The sequence below is a fragment of the Aspergillus tanneri genome (genome assembly GCF_003426965.1).
Source record: "Aspergillus tanneri strain NIH1004 chromosome Unknown AapTan_1_pilon_pilon_pilon, whole genome shotgun sequence".
In the NCBI taxonomy this organism is placed as follows: Eukaryota; Fungi; Ascomycota; class Eurotiomycetes; order Eurotiales; family Aspergillaceae; genus Aspergillus; species Aspergillus tanneri.
The window spans coordinates 2,507,443-2,531,563 of NW_022984628.1; the positions used below are offsets into that span (position 1 = coordinate 2,507,443).

A 24,121-nucleotide genomic window follows, 5' to 3' on the forward strand; every position below is an offset into this window, starting at 1 on the left:
CCGGATGGGTAATCAAAACCTGTTGTACTAGTAAGTAAGTAATATAATACTAGTAGTATACTAATAGCTACTTACTATAATTATTTTTTATATTATATTTATATTTATTACTCCACACTTCTTAATATTATTATAGACACGCTGGTTAATCAGACTAACTAGTAGATTAATATTTATATTATTAAAAATTCAAGATTTTTGATTATATGGTTATCTATATTAGGCCTGGATTAATAATTAATACAAGCAAGAACACGTGAACATGTTCCTGAGGGAGGTTAATACTAGTTAAAAACTAGTTAGAAACCAGTGTAAAACTATTATTAAAAGACTTACCTACTTAGATATAGTAATAACTACTGGTTAATAGGTTAAATTCTGTTAGCAGTATATAGTTCCACGATAAAATACTTTTAAAATACCATAGTACTTTTTTAATATATATTAGTATAGTATCCTGTTAAAAAGTGCAACTAGTAGAAAACTAATATATAACTAGTATATAACCGGTACTATACCTATATACCTGTTTCCTTTTTTTATTCCCCTATTAGTTTAACACTTCTTCAGAGTGCTTGTAGTATAGACCATAGCTTATTATTTACCTTATAGTAATAAAACTCTTTAATTCTTAATAAAAAATAGGGACAGATTTATAATCCATAGTAAAAATACTTTGCTCGCCAGGCCCTAATACCAAGAAAAGGACATGTTATTTTTATATCACAGTAATATTACTTTGTTATATACTAAACCTAGTATATTAGTTAGCTACTAGTAGTATACTAGTTCCTTACTAGTACTACCTTTAAAAAAAAGTCTGTACTGGAGTATTCTTTAATTTTTAAGGATTTACAGGAATAATATATATATATCCCTGCTTATTACTTTAAAAATATTCTGGTACATTAAGTGCATACTCTATTTTATAACTAATTAGTGTGTCTGATGTCATTTGTAAGATAGCATAAAATCTCCCTTAGTACTAGTTAGTAACTAGTATATAACTAGTACTATACTAATAGTGTACCTACATGCAATTTTATTTACTAGATTTTTAAGTTTAACTCTAGTGGGGTATCCTCGTGCTGGGGACTTTAGTTAGAGTCTATCCTGTAGATTCAAGACAAGCTCCATGGTGATTAGTCAAATACTGGTATAAAACTGTTACCAAGATTTAAAAATGTTTTGAAAGATGGTAAGAGGAATAAAAGAGAAAAGAGCCACTAAACCCAAAAATATTTCCCTTATAGGTGGGTCCTTACATGACCTCTAAAAATGGTTTAGCTTCCCAGCGGCTTGGCAGACCCACCTTCATCCCGTCTGCTCCCTGGCGCGGCATTGCAGGGCTTGTGGATCCTAAATTCCAGGTCTAAATCCATGGTGCAAGAACGGCCTCTACTAACAATTACGCTAGTAACGTAGTATAAAACAGAGAACATCTCTGATACACCAAATATACCAGCAAATTTTTATTTCAAGAGACAACAAGGCCAACTTTCTGCTAAGAAAGAGGTTGAAATATATAGAAATTATATCATATTGCTATTATTACTTTAATTATATAGTGTATATAGCAATATAAAACCTAGTATTTCTAACTGGAGACTAGCTTAACAGTACAAAGTTAAGTAACTTATAAGGTGATTTTAGCCGCAATCCTATAATCCCCTGGAAAAAAGAAAATTTTTGGCTAGTTCGTGCTTACTGTTAGGGTCTGCTGGCCTCGGGTGAATTCAAAGTGGCACATTTCTTGTGATCCAATATAATTATATTTTAATTACCACTCAAACTTGACACGAAAGATTTGTGGAAACCCTTACTGTTAATATAAAATACACATGTATGATACCAAATTGGAGTTAATAGAGAATCTAATGTGCTTTATGTTGGACATATCTAAGAGAAAAAGGTGTGTGCGTTCTGCCGGTTCGCAGCCACCCGGCATCCCTGGACTCGGTCTAGTCTATATTGATTTTGCTGGCACAATTATTAAAGTAAACAAAATAGAATAGCAGGCTAGCTACCGTACGAAGCCAGAGTCTCTTTATATGGGCCCTTTGCTTCGATCTTGGTCAATCACGAGTGTGTGACTGTACTTGCACTAGATTTTGTTTCATTCCTCGGAGAACCCACAAGAAGAAAAATACCATTAAGGACGTGAACAGAGCTTGTATAGAATCAGTTATTCTACAGCAAGTCCCCAGATGCCTATAATAGCAAATATTCTCGACTTATAAATCCTCGTTAAATGTATACAGTTGAATTTTAGTATTAGAAGAAAATAAATATATAGAGAGAGTATAGTACTGTAAATGTCTGTGTACATATAAAGAATTACGTACTATTAATACAAGATCAGAAAGTTCTTCCTTCTTCCGTCCAAGGCTACTATATTCCTTGAATAAACAATCAACAACTAAAAATGTGTTATAGATGTGCCTATTTTGTGTACTTGCACCTCATTGTTGGTCTCATACAATTAGTTGTCATCATGCAATTGGTTGTTAGCCTCATGCCGTTGACTTTATCGATACCAAACAAAAATGGCCGAAAAACCTCAGTCCTTCCCCCCACCATAAAAGAAGCTAATTATTATTCGCAATGTTGGTTACTTCGTGATGTCCGACTCCGACTCGGATTTGCTATTAATGTGAATTTCTTTATATATATTGTGTTAGCATTAAAGAGTTAGTCCCAAAGGACTAATGCTAGTGAGATTCCTGATATACCCCCCGCAGGTCTGTTCTTTTTTAATATAAATCCAATGCCGCCCTGCCTGCTCACGTTACTACACAGAAAATCTCCGATAAGTGATAAAACAGCAATTTAGAGAAGGTCATTATCTGACTCTCAAAGACTTTAAGGAGCACGTAACCCTTCAGGATGAAGTTTATGACTGCCCAACCAGGATAATTAATCTTGAAAATACTCTATCCGGTACAGTGATGCTCTTAAGGATGTACGCGAAATTTCGCAGTGGGCCCAGCGCCTGATACCTCCAATTCACATGCATCTTGACGGTGCGCGCCTATGGGAGACGGTAGCTTCGGGTGCCGGTAGCATGAAGGACTATGCAATGTGTTTTAGCACTCTATCTTTTTGTTTCACCAGGGGGCTTAGAGCGCCTACTGGATCTATTGTTACTGGTTCTTCAGAGCTTATTAATCGAGCTCGTTGGATGCGTAAGTCGTTTGGAGGAGCCCAAATTGGGCTCCTCTTCCAGAATTCTTGTGTGGAAGCTTGGGTAACAACTTTTATGTTGGTCCAGCCGTAGAGTTCCGATTGTCTCTTATTTTTTTTATTGGGGTTATGATTACGATTATTATTTATGAGACTATTATTTTAAAGACGAGCCGGGTAACATTTAAGATCCAGTACTTTACCAGCAATATCCCAGTCTACGAAATGTATTCCCAGGAGAAATAGGAACAGGTATTGACAAGCTTATTATGGGGTAGTATAACGGCCAGGAGCAGTCGCCGACATTGCCAAGCTGCGGTCTATACCAATGATAATGTATAGATCCAATTACATCCATGTTAGGATCTCGCACACATGGAATACGTGCGGTTTGGCTGGCTCTATCGGACTTTGATTTTCTCCAAAAGCGTTAATGGCCTCAGTAAGTACGAGAAGCCAAGATGCGGAGATTCTGTCGCCATAATCTATAAAGTCTTACTTTAGTCTCGGTAAGTTGAAAGAAGAGGGGGAACACTGAACAAACATGATTGTCCGTACTTCCTAGAAATCTAAAAACACGTGCCGAGGCTGAGATAAAAATTTCGAAAAAAAACGTCGGGTTTCGGACCGGCAAAGGCCTAGTACTGAGTTGCCGACGTTGCTTAGACCAAGAGTATGAGGCTGTATCAACTCCTTGCTCCATTTCTTATCCTCCTAGGAAGCGGATACGCATTGGTCCTGTTTATCATGGACCATCCCATTACTTGTCATCAGTCGGAGACGAATCATGGCCGACCCGGAGGAGTAATCAGGAGGGCATGCAATGTGTCAACCTGACAAATACCGCTAATCTATATTTGGTTATATAGAATATAATGCAATAGAATGTAAATTTGCATTTTATATAAATTGCAATTTACAGCCCTAGTGGTCACGCCATTCGATCCTCATATTAGATATTTTGCACTGAAGCAGAGTGTTATATAGGAGACATTAGTTAGAGAATTACAAGATAGAGATAGCTTGTTCAGTCGTGACAGACGTATACGAATTAGGTGTCAAGCTAACACATTGAAAGTATACTGAGGGGTTCTGGGCAATCACCCAAACTGGTAAGTGGCATGAATGATTTCATAGGTCAATCGGTATTGGACAACACGGAATTCTTCCCCAAGTCTACATTACACATCTGGAAGGCTGGTAGACTGCTATTAGTTCATGAACCTAGAACCAACCTGAAAATTTGATACCTCTACTCTATCAGTATTGTTATGCTGTACGTTATGGTTATCACATTTATAGTTACCTGTCAACTGGAAAATAACAGCTATCGTGCTTTTGGCCGCCAAGCCGGCCCATATGCCTAGACAGGATTATTCAACAGATTACTGATTGGAATATGTGGCCTATACATACAAATAAAGCTCTTTGATCAGCTTAATTAGGGAAAATCAGACCTTTATTTTGATTCGATATACGTTGTATTTCATCGCTCCACTGTAGGTGACATTATACCATGTACCGGACTTGTACTGTATTAGTTCAGGTTCAGGTTATGATACCAGTGCCGATCTCCCTTGTCGATCAGGCGCCAACCCTATCAAGGTGACGCGGGAGCATCCAGTGTCGAAACCAGCGGCACCACCAAATGGCCGGGACAACCAAACGCCCGATTTTTGCCTACACCGACTTTTTGACATAGGAATTCAAACCTCTACAACTGCACCAAAATGGAGTCAATGGAAGCAGCTCTTGAAGATATAGAAAGCCTGGAAATAGGCGAAAAAGTTTAATTTTACGAAAATTGTCAAAAAATATAAAATTAGCTAAATAACCCTGTTAGGGTGCTTCAGTCTCTGAATTTCAAGTTATTGCCACTCACGCATTGCCTTCATTCACAATCTTTCTAAGCGAAAACTAAGATATGGAAGGCCTTACCACGCATCAAGGCCGGCCCGTCAAGCGCAAGCGACAGCCTTCTTGTAGTCACCAGTCCCTCCCAGCCTGGGAGTATTTACTTTTTCGAATATGTAATACGGTAGACCCGACGTCCCGGTGGCCACCACATTGAATGATGAACCGCGAAAAGACAAAAAGGAAAATAAAGAAGAAGAAGAAGAAAATAAGTTAGGAAGAATGACCTAATGTGTTCTGTATGATATTATAAAAGTTTAACATGGCACCCATTTACATCATAGCCTATACGAACTGTTCTATTGTGTCTCCATACCTGGTCATGTCGACGGCTTCACGCAAGCCGGATGGAGCACCTTTTTTATACACCACTTCTCCCATTCTATCAGCTGAAATAGATGCCAGTCTGCAATTGATTGTGACCCGACTTGCGTTCAGTCAATGCACGTATTTAATTCTTGCATCAACATGCCCAGGCGCACGAGTAGTTCCAGCAAATCTTTAGATAGTTCCTCAGACGCTGTCTACCGCCGTGTCTCAGGGGATCCGCGGGGGGGCATGTAGTACTTCTGAGCCAGCCTCCATGGCCGATTGTTGTGTCATAGCTGAAGAACCGCCCCTGTGGAACAGCCCAAGTATATCCCCGGTCTAGGGGCCACAAAGAGCATGACAATTCCTTGACTCCGAGAGCATTTGCCCATAGATAGGGGTAGAACAGTAGTCTTTTGTCGGATGAATATAATAGGTACCTGCATGAGCAGAGGCAATTCCCTGGTCTCCCGGGGTGCGTTAGGGTTGGCCATTGCTCGGTAGCGTTCAAGTATCTCGGTTGCAAAATGCCCCCTTTCCAGCATCTCTATGCCCAAATAGGATTTCCATAAGTCCTCACCCTCTGCATACCACTCTGGCTTGCAGTAGAGTGCGTTCAATCTCACATAGAAGTCGACGGTCCGTTGCATTAGCTGCTTTAACCCGCAGTGGTCGTAATGTCATTCTAGGAACACATTCGCTTCACAGTCTCCAGCGCGTATCGCGCGATCTTGAACAGTGTCTCCATTTTGCCCAGGATGAGCCACATTGTTATCACGTCGGGCCGTCTCCCGTTGACTATACCACCAGTCCTCATCTTTCCGCACTGAGCAGAGCGCGGGGCGTTCTTTATTTTCTATAGGTCTTCCTTATAGACAGAGATTTCTTCCTCCGTTCAGATAACATTTCCAGCCTAGTTCGTCGAACAACTATGGGTCAGACGACGTGGTAACGGGAATGGGGTTCACAAGCCCACGGGCTCAGCATATTAGCGTCCCGTGTGACCTGTCGAATCTTATAGAAATAGGCGTCACGTCCTGGACATCCTTCTCGCTCACAATCTCATCATCGCCTTGGATTTTTGTGATAAACCTTCGCAGGCCGTGTATGTTTGCGACGCTCCGTGGCGGAAAACTCAGCCAGGACACGGGCGAACGCAACGGTGAAGTAGGTGATCTCTTTGCCCTGCTGCGGCTTATTGAGAGGCACCAGCAGTTTTTTGTGCCTGGCCACGCGTCTCTGGTCAAAGTTGGTCGCCAGCCTCTGCCACGGAAGTTGGTGTGCCAGATGAGCCATGGTACTCGGATTGGCATACCGCTAGGAGAATGTTTTCGAGGCCTGTTCATTTCTCTTCAAACGTGTGAGGTCGAATTATAAGGATTGTATGACGTGAGAGAATATGCATGACTCGTCGGACCTCGTATCTAGCTGTCGATCCTTATACTGAGCGTGGTAACCGCTGTGGAGATATGGCCCTTGCAGCTAACTTACCATCCCAGTTACTCCATTTCTCCCCATAACACTTTTCTCTCAAACCTGGGGACCTCTCCACCTCCACTGCACACGTTAAACGCCATCAGTCCTTTCCATTCCACTTCCTTTATACGTCAACTATGTATCACATCCGCAAAAGCTCGGTGCTGATTGGCTTCACTGATGAATATTTGCTCCGATTCTCCGTTATAAGGTTTCATCGTCCGCTGTGTGCGCCTAGTACAGAGGCGGTCATTTTCAAATGGAGTCGACTGCTAGTTACATGCATCGATTTGAGCCGGTCATCTGTTTGCAAAGTATGAGTTTCATGCCTAGGGGCGGATCCAATAGATTCCTCGGCTGGTCTGGTCCAGGTAATCGGCTTAAAAGTATAGCAGTGAACGATATTTCAATTTCCTTGTGTCAAACTATGGGAGCTACGCTCTTGGGTTTACCGTGCAGCGCCAATGGGAATGTGTGGTATTCTCACGAACTTGCCTGTCTCCTTTTGATTTTGAGAAACCATCTGATACATGCAGTTTTACTTTCGGAACTGAAGTTTGATCAGTTTTGCCTTTTTTATTCTATTTTCTTGCTTATTTCACCCACTGACTAGTTTAATACTAGAGGTGTGCTCTACATCTGGGAAGTTTTTTGCTACTTCGGATGTACTATATGCTGTTGATGAAGCTGGTGCGACTGTCATTTCGTTTCTCAACATCGAATCAATTAGGAAAAGGCAGCAGTATAAGCCCCGGTCTCGATTGAATGGTAGGATTTCACTGAGCTTATATGTTACTTGATTTTTGGGAAACTTTCTACTTGCTTATATCACCACAGCATCCACGGAACTAAGTTCATGAATGAATCGTTACCAATATCATTCATTCCTTCATTTCCACAGATCTTATTGCGTGCATTCTTTGCCTCGGCTTTTAGTGGTTCCGCCGTGGAAGACTCTCCCATCTTATCCTCTACTATTGCCAGAAACCATAATGACCGGGCGAGATGGCCTTGCATTTCCGGTACGCCTCGGCTCATCTCTACGATTTCCCCCAAAAGCCTCGCAGCCAACACATTCTCATCATCAGCCTCCAACATTCTAGACACTAGAAAGAGTGAGTCAGCCACTCGAGGACCTTTTCTCCCAGAAGCCCTCTACGAATGGAGATCGTTCTTGAGGCAAGTTGTTGAGCTTCCTCTTTCAACCCTTGGGCATACTTGATCCTGGCAAGGAGGATAATATCGCCACTATGTTTAGGATATTTTGACTGAATAACCTGCTCTTCTGTCAAGTCTTGCAGATGCCAACAGTGCTGTAGTGCGATCAGAGCTTTATCCGGTTGCCCTGCTCGGAGGTATGTCATAGCATATATTGCCTGGGTTCTGGCCATAAGCAGCGGGTTGTTCGCATTATGGATATTAACCGCCTTTAAAAGGTACTCGAAGGCATCAACAACATTCCCTTGCTCTGTATAACTGCAAGCGATTGAGTCATATACATCCGCTACCGAGGGCGAATTTGGTCCTTCAAGCGATTTCCTGATGTTCAGTGCTTGTTCGTATGAAGATAATGCAACTGCTGGCTGCGCCATATCCAATGCAATGTGGCCTAATAAACGGTACGCCTGCGCAGAATTTTTGGTAGAATGACTTATATCAAGCCTAAGACCAAATTCAAAAAATGATCGCGCAGCCTGGGGTTGCTCCTTTTCCCAGAGGTACCTGTTTGTGTTATGTTAGTGGATATTGCCCTTCTTAACAACAAGGATCATACTGACGTTCCGGTGCGGAAAACTAACTCAGCAAAAAGCTCCATATTTGTTACGTTCAGTGGTCGCCCTTCCGTCAATTTCATAAGCCAGCTGACATGTGGGAGTATTATGCTGCAGGTTTCCCACGAGGCCCACCCATGACCTTGTTGATGCGTTCTTTCATTCCATGTATTAGGAAAGCTATAGGACAGCATCCTAATTACATGGCTCAGGAAAGTTGATGCCTCGCTGGCTGTCAATCTTGAAAAGACGGTAAACTGCACGAGACGATGGATAGATATGGCTCTCTGGGATGACAGCCTGTTCACCAGTGAGGCTTTACTTAAACCGATTATAGCATCCCCAAAACTACATTTCTAAGGTAAGTGATGTATTATCTCGTAGAGGAGCAGTAGTTACCTACTCAAGATCATCAAACAAGAACTGCAAAGCAGGGTCAGTGATACCCGCCCTTTTGTTTGAGAGGATAGACTCCGGGATAAGATCGGGGTCAAAAAAGGTGAGAATAAGCAATAAGGTTCTTGATTCAGTGGAAAGGCGCTCAAATGAAACGTCCCAAACCGTGCCTAGCGTATGTTCATATTGTATAGGTGCTCCTAGCCTTGCGAGTATTCGTTTGGCCGATTTCTTGAAAAGATTTAAAAGCTCACAATATGAAAACTCGCCATCAGTCATGAACTCGCTTAATTGAACCATGGCGAGAGGTAGACCACCAAGAAGTTGAAACAATTCCTCTGCTGCTAATGCATCAGCTTCACTTGATGGTTGTCGACCCGTCAAGGAATAAAATACATCCATTCCTGTTTGAGCAGAAAAGCATTGGAGATGCATAACTTCAGTCGTTCGTTTTGAAGCGACTGAATGTGACCGACAGGTAATAATGATTGACCCCCTATTGCTGGCTGGCCATATTTGTTCAAGAAGATCATGATGCTCAACGTTGTCGAATATTAAAAGAAAGGTCTTTCTTGACGTATTTAACCAATCTTTCACTCGCTGTATAGAGGGATAATCATCTTCGCCAGCCTCAGCTTTTCCCATTCCAAGCTTTTTCGCAAATTCGGATAGAGCTTGAGTCACCTTAATTTGCGTTTCGGCGGGTATCCATATCACGACGTCATATAACTCCATGGAGGTGTTAGCATAATGCAACGCAAGTTGCGTCTTTCCAACGCCTCCTGTTCCATAAACTGCGATGACTTTCAAGCGCTCAAAATCACTCTCCGGTTGAAGACTTCTCTTCAAAACCTCCGTTTCCACAGATCTACCAAAGAACTTAACGTTAAGACCATATGGTATCATATAACACGGGAGTTTCATCTCAATATGCTGAGAAGCCTGCAAGTCTTTGATTGCCTCGACAGTTTCTGCTGTTTTACTCTCCCTGGATAAACGAATCATATCAGCTTTTTCGTCCACAAGCCTGGAGTAGTGCCGAAGATTTGATATGTCTTTCGAGAATTCGTTACTGAATCTTGCCCATGCATGGCGACTTTTGTGTATGTTCGGATTGTTTCGAAAAAACACAATTGAATGAGCACAAAAAATTATGATTTCAGTATACGTGTTAAGCAAAGCATCCTCGAGGGAATGTGTCATGGGTAGTTCCTGCTCATATTGGCGAAACCTGGGTAAGGCTCTCCCTAATTCTTCGAACATGTCTAGGAGTTCGGGGGAGACTGGTTGCGCAAACTGATACGGTCAGCAAGCTGCAGCTAATATATCAGTCATCGATCTACCTTTAAGATAAGTCTGATGGAACCCCATATTACTGCGGCTACTTGGCCATTCATTCCTAGAGCTAGTGTAATAACAGCAGCGAAATCGTTGAGACTTAGAAGTATTGGCTCCAGTCTCCGTAGGGATCCCATCCAACTCCCAGATAATGAAGTATCCATAGGTGCGAGGTCTTGGATTTGCTGCAGCAGGTCATTGGGGCTGTGAATGCTCCAGAGATCCTGATCAATCGCTGACTCTTTCACACCCTCCTTTCTGAGCTCCTCAAAGTACTTGTCAATAGCTGCCTGCCAGATGGGGCTGACATAGCGCTCATTGCGAGAGCTACGCTGTGTTGGTCTAGCTATTGCGCCTGAGTTCATGGCAAAATACTGTCCGTACGCTTATTTCCCGCGAGTGATGGAATGTTGAACAGATATGTGACAAATCGAATATGCGGGGCTCTGGGCGCGTGGTTTCATTTCGCGGCCCGAGCACGTTCCGAGCCATCTGGACCCATTAATCGGGTTACATTCTTAGCCGCTGTATATCCTTATTCGACAAGCCTATGGCCACAGCAGATCAGTTACTATAGGCGCTGAAGTGTTCCCTGACCTGAACCTGAAACGCTTAAGGACATAGCCTGATGCTGAAAGTTATAAAGCCTCTTGAGCGCTCTTCGTCTATTCCTGTTTACTAATGCTTCAAAATAACCATAACAGAGTCTTACTGATAAGGTACCAACCCTACAACAGAAAGCGACTACGTACACTCTCAGCTTATCATCGTTATGAGAGCTGGTCAGTAACCACCGGATAATTTCCCTTTGAGAATATCAGATCTATTAACAAGTCCACAGGCAAAAGAACTTCTAGGTTGATGTCTGGAGCAAAATCCATGACGGTTTTAGTCGCTACATATGACCTGAACAGGGCGAGAAAAGTTTCGGAGAAATATAAGGAAAATGTTGTCTTTGATTCTCTGATAGATATGTCCTGGTATGATGTCTGGCTCTCTCAGCAACTTGAAAACCTGCCTTATTGTCTGAGGGAATTACGTATTCAAGGGGAATCGCTCCTAGCGGGACTCTGCCTGGACAAACTCTTTGACGCGATTCGAGACTTCACGCAAATCAATGAAGGAGTTTCTATCGATGAAATTGTGAGACATTTGCAAAACATTGATATCCTCGATAACGCATCGGACTTGCTGGGACCACAGAGGCTTCTTATATTCGCCGTTCTTGGTTGGCGCTCCATGCTGTACCAGGCAGGTTTCAATGTTTGCTCAATTCAAGAACTGGCTGTTCACCAAGACTCTTCCCAACCACAGTCAGGTTTTGTGTTTGACACGTATAAAGTCCCGGCTGAGCTTTCCGACCGCCCTTTATCGGTGCTACTGAAAGCTTTCGGTAATATCCTGCCAGCCCGGTCCTCCACTGTTCCACAGGTCGCAAGTGAGACTAGCAAGCTCGCTTCGTCCTGGCTACCGCTGTACCCAGTGGAAACTAACGCATATATGCTTCACACATTATTGCGTGTTCATATTAGATGGGTAGATGCTTTGGCGCTGCACCTTGATTACGACAAGTCCAGTAGGACCTTATCCCTTTTCAGTTATCCATCCTTCTGCCTTGATACGCTCGCGTCCAACGGTTTAATTTATTCATTCGCGAGCATTGAACGATACGGTATAGACCCTCGTGCTGATAAAGAGGACATATCACAATTACTTCGAGAAGTCCTGCTATCGTACCGTCTTCTTTTTGGTCAATCGGCAAAGTCTCGAAGACTCTTCCGCCAAATCTTCAAGCCTTCAGAGAAGCATGGTTCTCTTTTCGACTCTCTGCTCCCACTGGTATGCACCAGAAAACAATTCCCGATTGCTTCGACTTCGATTGTCGGAGACCGACCCGTCTATTTCGCAGCTCGTGACTTTCCTGTACTGTATGAAAGAATAGAGCTCATAGCCAAGGAACTCAAAGATGCCAGGCCAAATTCAATTGGTAATCTCATTCGAGATCGGCGTGACACTCTGCAATTTTGGACTTTCTGGCTGGTGTCAATTGTCGGTGGGTTAAGCATTCTGCTCAGCTTGATACAAGTGGTATTGCAGGGGGTACAATTGACGCAGAACTAGAGACAAAATGGTAGGAGGAAAGATTGAGTTTTCAGAATTAAGATACTTGGCAGAATGCTTGAAAGGCTACATGATCTGAGAATGCCTAACCTGTTTTTTTATAGTTAACTATTCGAATCGGACCTTACTAATACAACCCACCAATCAAAGACGCATATTTATCATCTATTCCTGTCTTCACCTAAAAATCCTATTTAACCTGAGTTTGGTAAACATTCAGACCCCCCCCTTCAAAAGAAGGCCTTATAAATCAAGCAGTAGTTGAACATTTGTTGCTTTCATCTGGTTTATAGGAATCATATTTGCATTGTTTGTCTTCTAGTGCCATGCAGCCATAGATAGTATTTCCGAATTCCGATCGACTAGTCACTACTTACCCCGCGTAATGATTTTCAGAGGAGCGCGCTTCTTACCCTTTACCATGCCCTCTCAGCAACAAAGGCCAGTCGTGTGCCTTGCACTTATCTTGCTTTGCGGCATATTCTTTATTTTTAATATCCATATTTATACATCGCCTTCACAGCAACGACTCGATATGTCAGTCAGACATATTGTTCTCTTCCAGTTTAAGTCAGGGGTCGGCGCTGACACTGTGGATGATGCAAGTGTTAAACCCTACCCCTTCTTTTGCATCCCCTCCAACCAATACTGGCGCTGTGAACATAGATCTTAAACGTACGATATTAGACAACTTTGAAACCCCTATTAATATTTGTTTTTAGGTCTGTAACCGTATGCTGGCTCTTAAAGACAGTTGTTTGCATCCTTCATCTCAGAAGCCATACATCCGTTCATCATTTGGGGGAGTGGATAATTCAATAGAAGGTATCCAGGTGAGCTGTTTGTGATGTTGTTTATATTCTGCGGTGTACAGAATTTATATAAAGAGAATACTCGACTAATATTTCCTTTTGGCGCAACGCGGAATAGAATGGGATGACACATGCATTTATTGTTGAATTTGCGAGTGATGAAGATCGAGACTACTACGTTCGGGATGATCCCGCCCATCAAAGTTTTACTCAGAGCCTCGATGGGGTACTTGAAAAGGTGCAGGTCATAGATTTCACTGACAGGAAATTCTGATCGGTCAAAATAGAGCAAACGACGGAAGGACTCAGCAGAAAGCGCCGATGTCAATAGATATTTGCAAAGAGATTAATTCATTATCTCATGGCGAGATAAACTGTTTGGTTAACAACAAATTTCCCTTATCACCAGCCAAGTAGTAAATTAGCGCATTTCACCACATGTCTATTCTTCCAACTGCCAGCATAGTGGTGTGTGACTAATTAAGAGCCGGTCTGGTTAGTATCGTAGGGATTAGTCGATCTTGCGAACAAATATCCAGGTACGGGGTTACCACTATTACCCATCTTTCAGCCCAGCAAGGCATAGTACCTGGTCAACCTGAAAGAAAAGGAGGCTGTGTGTGAAAATGCCTCAGGATGGGCATTACTTCCGAAATCTTGACGCCGAGCGTGCAGGGATTACAGCACTGCCACAAATAATGTGGTTATCTCAGCAAAATGAGTGAAAAAAGATGCAGACAGAGAGCTAATAGACCAAGCAATTAGTTTCCACAGTTTCCTATTCTAAGGGTGGTAGCATTCAATTAGATTATTCTCCCCGGACAGGATGAAAGGCCTGGGAGATGCAGAGAAAGTTTGGCAAAAAACAAAAACCCAGGTAATAGACGGGCGCCATATTATGCTCCCTCTTGTACTAAGTTAGCCTTTGTATATAATAATACATAGGTGTGTACAATACCTGTCTCAAATATACGTCCGCCACCTCCATGCCCCACCCCATATTTCATATCCTTAAAGGCAAGCGAAAGATATATTGATATATCGAACGATTCATGATAAGATAATCAGTGATAAACTTAATGCATCTCAGATAGCTGCAGCTGCTGGCGGCAGAAAACGCGAAATTATCAGAATTTGCTCTAATTTGCGCATGTACGGTAGTATCAAAGCACCCCTAATCAATAAAGGATGGCCACGAAGTGACACCAGCTATTATAGAAGCTCTATGTTATGTCTACTCGAAAATCCCGGTTTGTATCTTCAAGACGTGCAACTTTTCTACTGCACAAGTTTGACATGCATATACCAAAAAACCACCATTAGCGATACGCTTTATAGTAAAGGATGATCAAAGAAGACAGCCGGATAAAAAGCGAAGAGAGAGAAATGCAGACTTTTGTGATGAATATTGGCATAATATATCATATTTCTCCTCGTACCACCTTATTTATGTAGATGAATCCAGATTTAATAGATATATTGGCTTCGAAGAACAGGGTGGTTCCCCTAGGTAAAATACGAGCCTCAGGATCCACAAAGTTTATTGCAACCAGAGATATCAGATTCTTCCTGTGTATATGCAGGACAGTGTTTTACTTTCCCATGCCTTTTAAGAGTCAACTGACGACTCCTGTTTGAAGATTTAGATTTTCGTTGCCTCTTGTATACTTCCGTAAGTTCTCAATAGCCAGATTTCTTCTATTTATAGATTGTGTCTCTTTCTATTACTTTGAACGGATACAGCAAATGTGTTCTGAAAATGGGTCAAGCTGACATATTTGCAGCCTTCCCACCTGAACTTAACCCTATTGACGAGTTCTTCGCCAATTTAAAGGGCTTTTTTTCGACGACATTGGTATTTCAGCCATTCAGCTCTAGCAGTAGAACACTCCTTCTTGAAAGGCAAACTTTTTGTGCCAGTGTTGATACAAGGTCTACATTCAACCATACCATCACTCTTCAGTTTGGCATATTGAAACATTTTATTCAAAGGTTTCGTTAGTTGTGCCAAACGCTGGTGTCGGCCTTACTCGAACTGATCATTATGCCGCTCTTTCAGAAATGAGATCGGCTCAAGAGGAAGATTATCCCAGTCCACATTTCCAGGTTTATGTCGTTGAAGATACAATTTCGCTTCAATATGGGTGATAAATACCTGTCCTACACGGAAAAAAGTCTGTGGTGAGGATGCCCTTCCGAAGCCTTTGCCCAATATCAGCATATACTGATTAGCAAAATGGAGGAGTACTCACGAGGATTTTCGGAGATGGTGGCCCTCGCTGCTTCTTTTCTCATATTTGGAAACGAGGTCCAGAGCGGAGATCCATAGTTCTCGAATTCTTTAATGCCAAGGCTTGCTGAGATTTGCGGGTTATATCCCGTACTGTCATATTACCCCAGTTAGACGGCTTGGTTCTGAGTTTTTATATAAAATATGACATCCAGCGCTCTGTCGGTACTTATAGTAGCACGCTAATTGAACGAGAATGTTCAAGGATATCAAGTTTGTATGAAGTAGGTTTCGGAGCTTCTGGACTTGGGTTTAAAAAGTAAATTTAAGGACCCCTTCTTTCCTAACTTTCTTATAGATAATCTTGGCCAGATTACCTACCTCATCTGGCATGCTCAGGACCCATTTTCCCTTCATAATAATATCCTTAAACCGGTTCCCTAAGCCCTCTGTTCTAAGGCACTCTGTGTATTTGTCTAACGTAGTTATAAAGCTGGCCATAGTCTCATTTATCCCGCTAGTTAACAGCGATATTGAATTCATCGTCGCTTGGGCAAATCGGTTTTGACTTCGGAGCTCATCAACTTGAATGAGAACTTTGTGGACGACACTGAGCTCGTTGATAACTTCAACGTATTGCCCTTTTGCCCCATTCGATTCAGATAGTGACTGGTATAGTGTGTAGGCGAGGTTCGCACCTGCCAAGAAATCACCAATGCTGAATCCAAAAGACATATGTGTGGGTGCGAGTATTATAGTGGACATATGTAAGTTATTATCTTTGCAAGGCTGGAAGGCAGCGGGGGAGCTAATTATAGGCAAAGGAGCTCTATGCACAGCCTTGTGCATAGCCTTGTGTGCGCCCTTGCCGATAGTTTAGGAATTCGAGCTGGATGAAACATAGGTAGCGTTAGCATTCACAGCATGCCCAGCTCGGCTTTAACAAGTTCAGCTCACCTTTAAGGGAAGAATCTCATATAATTTCGTTTCCGCAGGGAAACCTAGGGCCAAGCTACTGAGCTCCGAGGTCCCCTCTCTCTTTAAGTCGTTGATAGTAATCTGCACCATTTTGTCTCCATTCTGGCAGCGATTTCAATCAAACAAGAAGGAAGAGCAGTAAACATCAAACGGGACAAGCAGGAGGGACTACCCGTTATATAATAGTGCCAGGTGATCATCTCATTTCCCCGCACAGGCCGGAATTCAGATAAGCCTTGCGACCTAAGGTGAGCACGGACAAGATACCTATTCAATTTGTTCCGTAGTGTTTGGTGCCGCTTGCACCTCCGGGAGACTGGACAAGGCTAACTCGAATCTTTCTGGAACCCCATGCTTGATGGCCCCTTAAACCTTGTTACGACCACCATGGAAACTTCGCAGCTTCCATCGCTGTGAGGATGAAGTCTAAATTCCCCCCAATCCGATTTGGGTTGATGATAGGTATAGGGCTGGCGTCCCCAGCTCTGCTGATATACGGCTAGGGGATGTGTTGTCAGTCAATCGCACCCTGAGCACGGCGGCGTGGTGCCGTATGACTCGGGAACAACGACAGCATCGGGGTTTAAACGGAAGGGATTTCTTAATGCACCACCTGCTATTTTCTCACTGCCATTAACAAACTCCGCGCAGACCACCATCGACACCGCGGCAAAGTTGCGAAACACCTCTCCTCGTTTGACCAACTACCACAATTCCAGCGGGCCAATACTGGACCTGATATGCTCTTTGAGCCAATCTATGCTTATTTAGAAGGGCCTTTGTGTGCATCATCATGCAGTAAAAATCGCCTTGTAGCACGGGCGCAGCGAGAAACTCCAGGTGTCGAGATTCACTATGCAACGATCGCTTCTGGGAACCAGGTCATCAGAAATGCCACAACCAGAGACCGGCTCAGGTCCGAGCTCGGCAATGTGCTTTGCTTCGAAATGGAAGCTGCAGGCCTGATGAACTCCTTCCCCTGCGTTGTGATTCGTGGGATATGTGATTACGCCGGCTCTTATAAAAATATAAACTGGCAGCCCTATGCAGCTGCTACCGCTGCAGTGTATGCAAAGCATCTCCTCTCAATTGTACTGCCCGCCGAGGTGACACAAGTATCTAGTACGCGGAGTGTTATAAGCGGGTTGCAATATATACAGCCATCGCATCTCCCTAACCAAAGTGCTAGTGCTTGCAAGCCTCAAGGGAATGACCCCAAGTTTTAGTATAAGGGATACTACAAACTTAAATAAAATTGTGTACAAGTTATACAGTACAATATAGCATAGTCAGCGTGACAATTCTGTTATTATAAAACTCTCTAAAAAACTCTTCGGGCTTCACTGCTCGCTCAATCACCTGGAAAAAGAACCTTGTGCGCTGATGTCACCGAATATAACAGCCTCGGGGAATGTTCAGATGTCCTGATATTTTAGCTCCTCGATGTACCGAAATTCTAGATGAAATTCAGAGACTTATCGAAATTCCTGGAGGACTACAGAAAATACTCAGTAACGATATAACAACTTTTAATGAAATTCATGAGACACCTTGGAAAGGAGCAGATTCCGTATCCAAGAACCTTTAATATCTATTAAATCCAAACCACATAGCGCATATGTTGGCTTCGTTGCAATGGTGTGTCTTAGCTATAGACATTCTTGCCGACGAGTCGCTTTGGTTGAGCTCAATTAACAATATTTCCACAGCGCGACCGACTACGCCATCTTAATCAAGCAGGCATCTGCATCGACGGGACCAACTATCCCCAGGCCAGGAACGGGCGTTCGTTCCTCGGGTTAAGTATAATAAAGGTGCTACTAACCAAACTCCATAGCACGATGAAGCCTACTCCTGCTCGCTAATATCTATAAACCATTTCTTTCCTTTCGCCATGGGGGACTTGAGGGATGTATGTTCCAGAGCCCAACAGTCTAATAATAATAATAACTCGGAATAACTTCTGTATTGGCCGGAACCTTTCTAAACCTTCAATCCCTCCAGGGAAAATAGATTCACCTAGCAACTTTGTCAAACCACCTGGAACGGAGTCCCTACCCTCTCCAATCCCACGTTACCAGACGCCTGGCTTGGTACCCTTCGTTCAAAGCTTGATTAGTGAGAATTAACTTCGGTAATATCAGCTGTAAAAAGGCGCGCTCGGTAGAAATACATTCTCAACGTATTTATATCCCTCAATTCTTATATTGCGTGTATAGCAGGCATATATGAAAGACGACAGATACGGGAGGTATTGGAGGTAAACGGCCTCATGCAGATTGTGGAAAGAGTGAAGGAAGATAACGAAAGGTTTGGGTAAGCTGTTACATTGCTCGTAGGGAGTGAAATAGGATATGGGAAGCCGAGTATCATAAGAACCAAGCACTTACTATATTGCCTGTCTCCAATCTAGGCCCATAATCAAGAAAATGTGGCACAAGCAGTTCTAGTATATAGTTTCTGAACTGGTACTAGTAAAGCATCGTATGGCGCGCCTTTTCTCCCTCTGGGACGAGACCTTCAACCCTCCATTGCCTGTTATTTCCGGTTTATGTGTCAAAGAGCAGACGTAGTCCCAGAGGCTGAATAGGGCACTGGTTGAGCTCAATATCTGTGTTGACAAAAAACGTGAAAACTCCTGCATGTTATACCGAACATGAGCTAATTAAATCGATGTTGATGTCAGCGAAGTAATGACTATTTGAGATTGGACCCACGAAATCATTAATTCGCTGGGATGTATCCGGCTGACTTTGAGGGTGGCAAAAGGCCTCCTCAAGGCCAGGCCTGTGACGATCAATAAGCTAGTTGGAGCACTGCTGGAGACGCTTCAGAAGGTCATCCAGCTGATCTTGGATATTGGCAACAAGCTGATCAATATCCTCATCTTCCGTGTGCTTTACAAGGTTATCGCAAAAAACAATCTCACTGTCTTCGATGCCGTTTCCCTCATCATCGCCATCTCAACCACCATATTCACCAAACTCATCACCCGTTTTGTTCCCCCAGAGATCCCGAACCTCGATGCCAAATTGCTGGACGGAATAGTCCTGGACAACAAAGAGGTCGCAGTTACTCCGCAGATGAAGTTGGACTTCAACATCTTCACCACGGCTCTCACCGTCTCAGTGGGGTTAGTCAAAACGGTCGTCAACCTTATCAAGTTCGCGATTTCCTTGGCCAACAAGGGCACTGGCAGTGCTATGAAGACCCTGGCGGGAAGTTAGTTTATAGAGTTCATGAACATCGCATTCGACATGTTCACATCACTCAGCTCACTTCCATCTGATGCTTCCCTGCTGGGTCTTGAATATCGAAACGGGTTCGTCATTTCTTGTCCCATGCTTAGTTCCATTCTTACTGACTAGTTGAAATAGATTAGATACATGTCCCTCCTCTGCGGTGGGTCGCATATCCTACACAGCTTTGTATCCAGCGGTGTAGCAGGCGAAATCAGAAACCGAATTCTCGTCCAGGATTTGGTCACGACTCTTGTTATTTTTGGCTTCTATCAGGCGGTTGGTGATGCACAGCCTAACGCAGCCGAGAGCTAGAAAGACTACAGTTTCGATAACACGGTAATGGGGGTTGAAGGGAGTGTGCTGAATGCGGTATCATGTGTTGGTTATTTTGTCGCCTTTATGTTCAAGAAACAGGTTCACATCAGTGGCCCAGCCTTATTGTGCTGGAGGCTGCCATGGTGAGACTTGCTGCGGTTGAGGGTATCAAGTGGAAGGCTGATTTTGATCGCGAGGCAAAGTGTTTATTGAATCCATCTACTTCGTGAATGATGAGGTCACAATGTTGCATACAGTGTATGTAATTTATATTATTAGTGTTTACCAGGCTGGGTCAGAGGTTTATATTCGAAGTACCATTACTTGGCATGAAGGCTGTGCGTCTTGTTCCATTCTTTCTCAAAATGCTTTATTCACACCATCCCACTCTGGCGATTCCTTCTTTGCTCGTAATAAAATCCCTGGCCAGGACGCTGGCGGTGCTTTTTCAGGCTGCCTCAACGCTTGACCAACGACAACATCTCCTAATATCTTTTCAATGCCAAGTCGTGGAAATGAGTCCTCAGCACTCGACCGAGCATCTTGTCTTTCTTTATCCAACTGGCTACCGAAGTCGGTGAGGACAGCTTGACGGACCAGACGGGCAAGAGGACTGATACGCTCCGCAATTCCTGCACTGGTGTGCAGGGCGATTGCCTGCCAGACTTCGTGAATGTCTGATTCCACAATGTTATGTTGACGAAGATAATTAGCGGCAGCATCGGCTCCTTCAACCTCGAACCGCTGTGGGCCGTCAAGCTGCGTTGCACATCCGATGTCATGCAGGATGCAGGCTACGAATAATAGACTGCGTCTGGCCGGTGTAGCCCATTCTGACTGTTCGCGCTGAGCCAGGAAGTCTGCGAGAAGGAAGACACGGATACTGTGGTTCAGGATAGGTAGGGGTAGATATGATTGTGCCATTCTGTAGGCGCCTTGGGAGAGATCATCTGTTGGTATGCATTTCGGGACACCTGTAGGGGTGGACTGATTTGCTTCGACTGCTCCAAGTGGAGGGCACATAATGATCAGATCTGATGCCGAGTTTCTGATTACAAAGATACAATGGAACGAGAAAGTTGTGGTGTTGTTTGAACTGACAATGAGTCAAAGTGAGGCTCACTAACCGTCTCTTATTCAGCAACCCCATCCCGCCTTCGGCGGTAGGTATTGGTCTCCACCCCAACGAAAAATCCCACAACGTACAATTTTGAAGCTATCAAGTATTTAACAACGTCGCCTTTAGAATTGTTGTGGAATTCAGGGCAAGTGATGCGCAGGGACCTGTAGATCAGCTACAGGCCAACCATTAGCCTAAATAGGAAGTAGATGTCTTCTGTGGAAACCTGAGAATCATAGTATCTGTTAGATATTCGGCTAGTCCCGAAGAGGAAATAGAGTATGATTGGTAAAAAGGTCTTATTTGAATGATTTGATCTTCTTGATTACGTTGATTATTTTTTTTGGAGGATTATCTCGTCCACCGCTTCCCCTTTCGGGTTAGCCCAGGCGGCTGACACCTCTGTATGTAGTCAGATCATGGATAGGAGACACGAATGAATCATCTTCTGACCGCATCTGATCATCACTTTGAGAGTATATTCAGTAGGTCCGAATATGATCCGTAAATAAACCAGAACACAATGCCCTGCTCGGCCGCAGCTGAAGCATAGTTTATTAGTTTCCATCACTCCATTTTTGGCAAACTTTACTGCTGATCTCCAAAATCAGGACGGAAAATATAATTCTCCACATTCTAATGTTGCACAGAATTATAACTTAGGGTCCATAGACTATAAAGTTCAATTTGTGTTACGGAAACACTATAATCGCCCGACTTGGCGGTGCGGATGTATCCATTCTACCCCTCAATCCTTTGGTTAGTTGAGCACCCAGGTAGGAATGCAAGAGACTCAGTTGGTTGAGATACTGTGATTCCTGGTGTTTCCACCGAAGGACATCTACTTCCTAGTTAGACTAGTTGGCCTGTAGCTGACAGAATAGCTCCCTGCGCATCACTTCCCCTGAATTCCACAACAATTTGCTTTATCAATGGTTTAAGTTTGCTAGTGCTCTCCAGTGATGTTATAGAACAGCAAAAAGTTCTATAGCCTTTTGGAACAACTTCTCCCGGGTTTCTTGGGCCTTATGCTGCTGCCTTCATATCACACTCCAGCTTTCCATAATTTGCCACCATACTTCATTAATATTCTTTGCAGTTGGCTAGTTTCTGATTCTTGGTGTTGGATGTATATGCTCTCAATATGACATATTTTACTTCTTAGGGGAGATAAATAAGCTTTGCTTCGGCTGCTTCTGAAGTCTGAACAGGGAGTTTCTAACTAGGCACAGGTCTAAAAAAGGGACCTGTTGTCCTGGTTACTGCCACCAAGATAGTCCACTTAAGTTCAGCTAATAAGATGTGAGTATTTGCCATATATATATGTGTAATTCTATGATAGCTTGAATATTTTCATCCATTCAGGATTGTTATTGTATGTTGTGTGTTGTGTTGACCTCTTGTCTTCTGGATTAACGTGTCATTCATTAAAGTTAACGTCCCTAGCTTTGATAGTCTTTCGCTGCTTTGGTCGCCAGATATACCATATATTTGACGCCTTGTATCCCACGAGATAGCTGATAAACGCGCGTGGAGATATTTTCTGTGTTTTCACGAGATCCTGATCTCGTACATACATACGCGTGACAACCAAATAACTATGTCACAGGCTGAACCTGTAACATACTATATAGGGCGCTAGATGCGACTGATCGAAGATCAGTCGTCTTGTACCTTTTTATATGGTCAAGTGGTTTTATCTCTACTAGCGCAGAGACAACCAAACCATCACAAACTACATGCTTAAAAGATCTGGAGGAGTGCCATAAAGCAATTTATATAGCGTTTTCCAGAATTCGTGTTGGTGATTGATTAATAATATAAACAGCGCTTCTCATCGCTTCCGGCCATAATTCGTGTGGCAGTTTCGCCTCAGTTATAAGAGCTCGTGATCCGAGAATAATAATTGCTCCGGCACGTTCTGAAGGACCATTTTGCTTAGGTTGTCCTTGTACCAATGTCTCATGGCTAATCCTATTCAAAAGCCTGAAATCAGTGATCTTATTGCCTAATATGTGTTTATTGTCTCTGTACTGTCGTATCCCAGCCATTCTTGATGAAATTCGTGAAATTAATAATCGCATCTCTAATCCTGCTCTGGTGAGGGCATGTATATATAAAATGCATGTGGATGTACTTCAACTCCGTTGACTGCGACCAGTAATGGCTGAATTCCTTCGTTGTTAAAATAACCCATTTGTCGATAATGTATCTCTGTATCTCCATATAAATTCAACGGCTTGGCTAACCTTTTGCGTAAGCAGCTTGATCATGATCTGGTGGATTATCTTTAACAACAATAAGATCTCCGATAACTTGTAATTGACAAATAACGCTTTTATCACCCCGCCAAATAATCTGATTGAGCATATTATCCCATTAAAAACTTGCTTTCTTCATTCGTGCGTATGATAAAACATTGGTGTGGAATCCTGGCATGTACACAATGTTATCAAGTTTGTTCTTATTGGGATAAGGAATAACAGTTCCCGTGCCTTCTATTTCTATTATATTTCTTCCGGCGCCCAAGATACCGCGATCTCCGCATTGAAAGTTGATAAATCGTGATAGCTTATTACAAACGTGAATTGTCGCACCTGTGTCGAGAATAACATTATTTCGTAGGTGATAAGGCAAAGGTTGCATGCTAAATTGACATCGCGATTTGCTGTGTTAATGCATTCTTATTTTTTAATGCGGAATCCATCGTCATCCTTAACGCATATTGAAGGCTCGAATTGGACCATTAAGAATTTTATTGAATTGCCTGAATTTCTACATCAGGTGACCATCTCGGTGGTCGTTTTGACTTAATTATATAAGGGCAATTCTTGAATTAATATTTTTTTTATAGGACAAGTGTTTTTCTTCCTCTTTTCATCTGTCTTCTTTTGATTATCTGACTGTCCTTTAAT

General features: G+C 42.9%; 7 protein-coding genes across 7 annotated transcripts; 2 read left to right on the top strand and 5 right to left on the bottom strand.

The window, feature by feature from the left end:
* Window positions 1-6,091: 6,091 nt before the first annotated feature.
* Window positions 6,092-6,702, bottom strand: ATNIH1004_002829 (uncharacterized protein; the record flags this gene model as incomplete). Its single annotated transcript, XM_033567514.1, has 2 exons — window positions 6,092-6,223; window positions 6,499-6,702. The coding sequence occupies 2 exons, from the start codon at window positions 6,700-6,702 to the stop codon at window positions 6,092-6,094; spliced, it is 336 nt and encodes a 111-aa protein (XP_033429509.1).
* A 1,008-nt stretch (window positions 6,703-7,710) lies between these two features.
* ATNIH1004_002830 (tetratricopeptide repeat protein) lies at window positions 7,711-8,698 on the bottom strand (the record flags this gene model as incomplete). Its single annotated transcript, XM_033567515.1, has 3 exons — window positions 7,711-7,988; window positions 8,042-8,604; window positions 8,661-8,698. The coding sequence occupies 3 exons, from the start codon at window positions 8,696-8,698 to the stop codon at window positions 7,711-7,713; spliced, it is 879 nt and encodes a 292-aa protein (XP_033429510.1).
* Window positions 8,699-9,053: 355 nt separating this feature from the next.
* ATNIH1004_002831 (uncharacterized protein) lies at window positions 9,054-10,753 on the bottom strand (the record flags this gene model as incomplete). The annotated part of the gene is made up of 3 exons (XM_033567516.1): window positions 9,054-10,038; window positions 10,219-10,346; window positions 10,394-10,753. The coding sequence occupies 3 exons, from the start codon at window positions 10,751-10,753 to the stop codon at window positions 9,054-9,056; spliced, it is 1,473 nt and encodes a 490-aa protein (XP_033429511.1).
* A 607-nt stretch (window positions 10,754-11,360) lies between these two features.
* On the top strand, window positions 11,361-12,509 carry ATNIH1004_002832 (uncharacterized protein; the record flags this gene model as incomplete). Its single annotated transcript, XM_033567517.1, has 1 exon — window positions 11,361-12,509. The coding sequence occupies one exon, from the start codon at window positions 11,361-11,363 to the stop codon at window positions 12,507-12,509; it is 1,149 nt and encodes a 382-aa protein (XP_033429512.1).
* Window positions 12,510-15,347: 2,838 nt separating this feature from the next.
* Window positions 15,348-15,616, bottom strand: ATNIH1004_002833 (uncharacterized protein; the record flags this gene model as incomplete). Its single annotated transcript, XM_033567518.1, has 2 exons — window positions 15,348-15,523; window positions 15,574-15,616. The coding sequence occupies 2 exons, from the start codon at window positions 15,614-15,616 to the stop codon at window positions 15,348-15,350; spliced, it is 219 nt and encodes a 72-aa protein (XP_033429513.1).
* Window positions 15,617-16,916: 1,300 nt separating this feature from the next.
* ATNIH1004_002834 (5'-methylthioadenosine/S-adenosylhomocysteine nucleosidase family protein) lies at window positions 16,917-19,756 on the top strand (the record flags this gene model as incomplete). The annotated part of the gene is made up of 4 exons (XM_033567519.1): window positions 16,917-16,942; window positions 16,998-17,110; window positions 17,181-17,651; window positions 19,299-19,756. 4 exons carry the CDS (start codon window positions 16,917-16,919, stop codon window positions 19,754-19,756), a joined length of 1,068 nt encoding a protein of 355 aa, XP_033429514.1.
* Window positions 19,757-20,446: 690 nt separating this feature from the next.
* Window positions 20,447-21,010, bottom strand: ATNIH1004_002835 (uncharacterized protein; the record flags this gene model as incomplete). Its single annotated transcript, XM_033567520.1, has 1 exon — window positions 20,447-21,010. One exon carries the CDS (start codon window positions 21,008-21,010, stop codon window positions 20,447-20,449), a length of 564 nt encoding a protein of 187 aa, XP_033429515.1.
* Window positions 21,011-24,121: the final 3,111 nt, after the last annotated feature.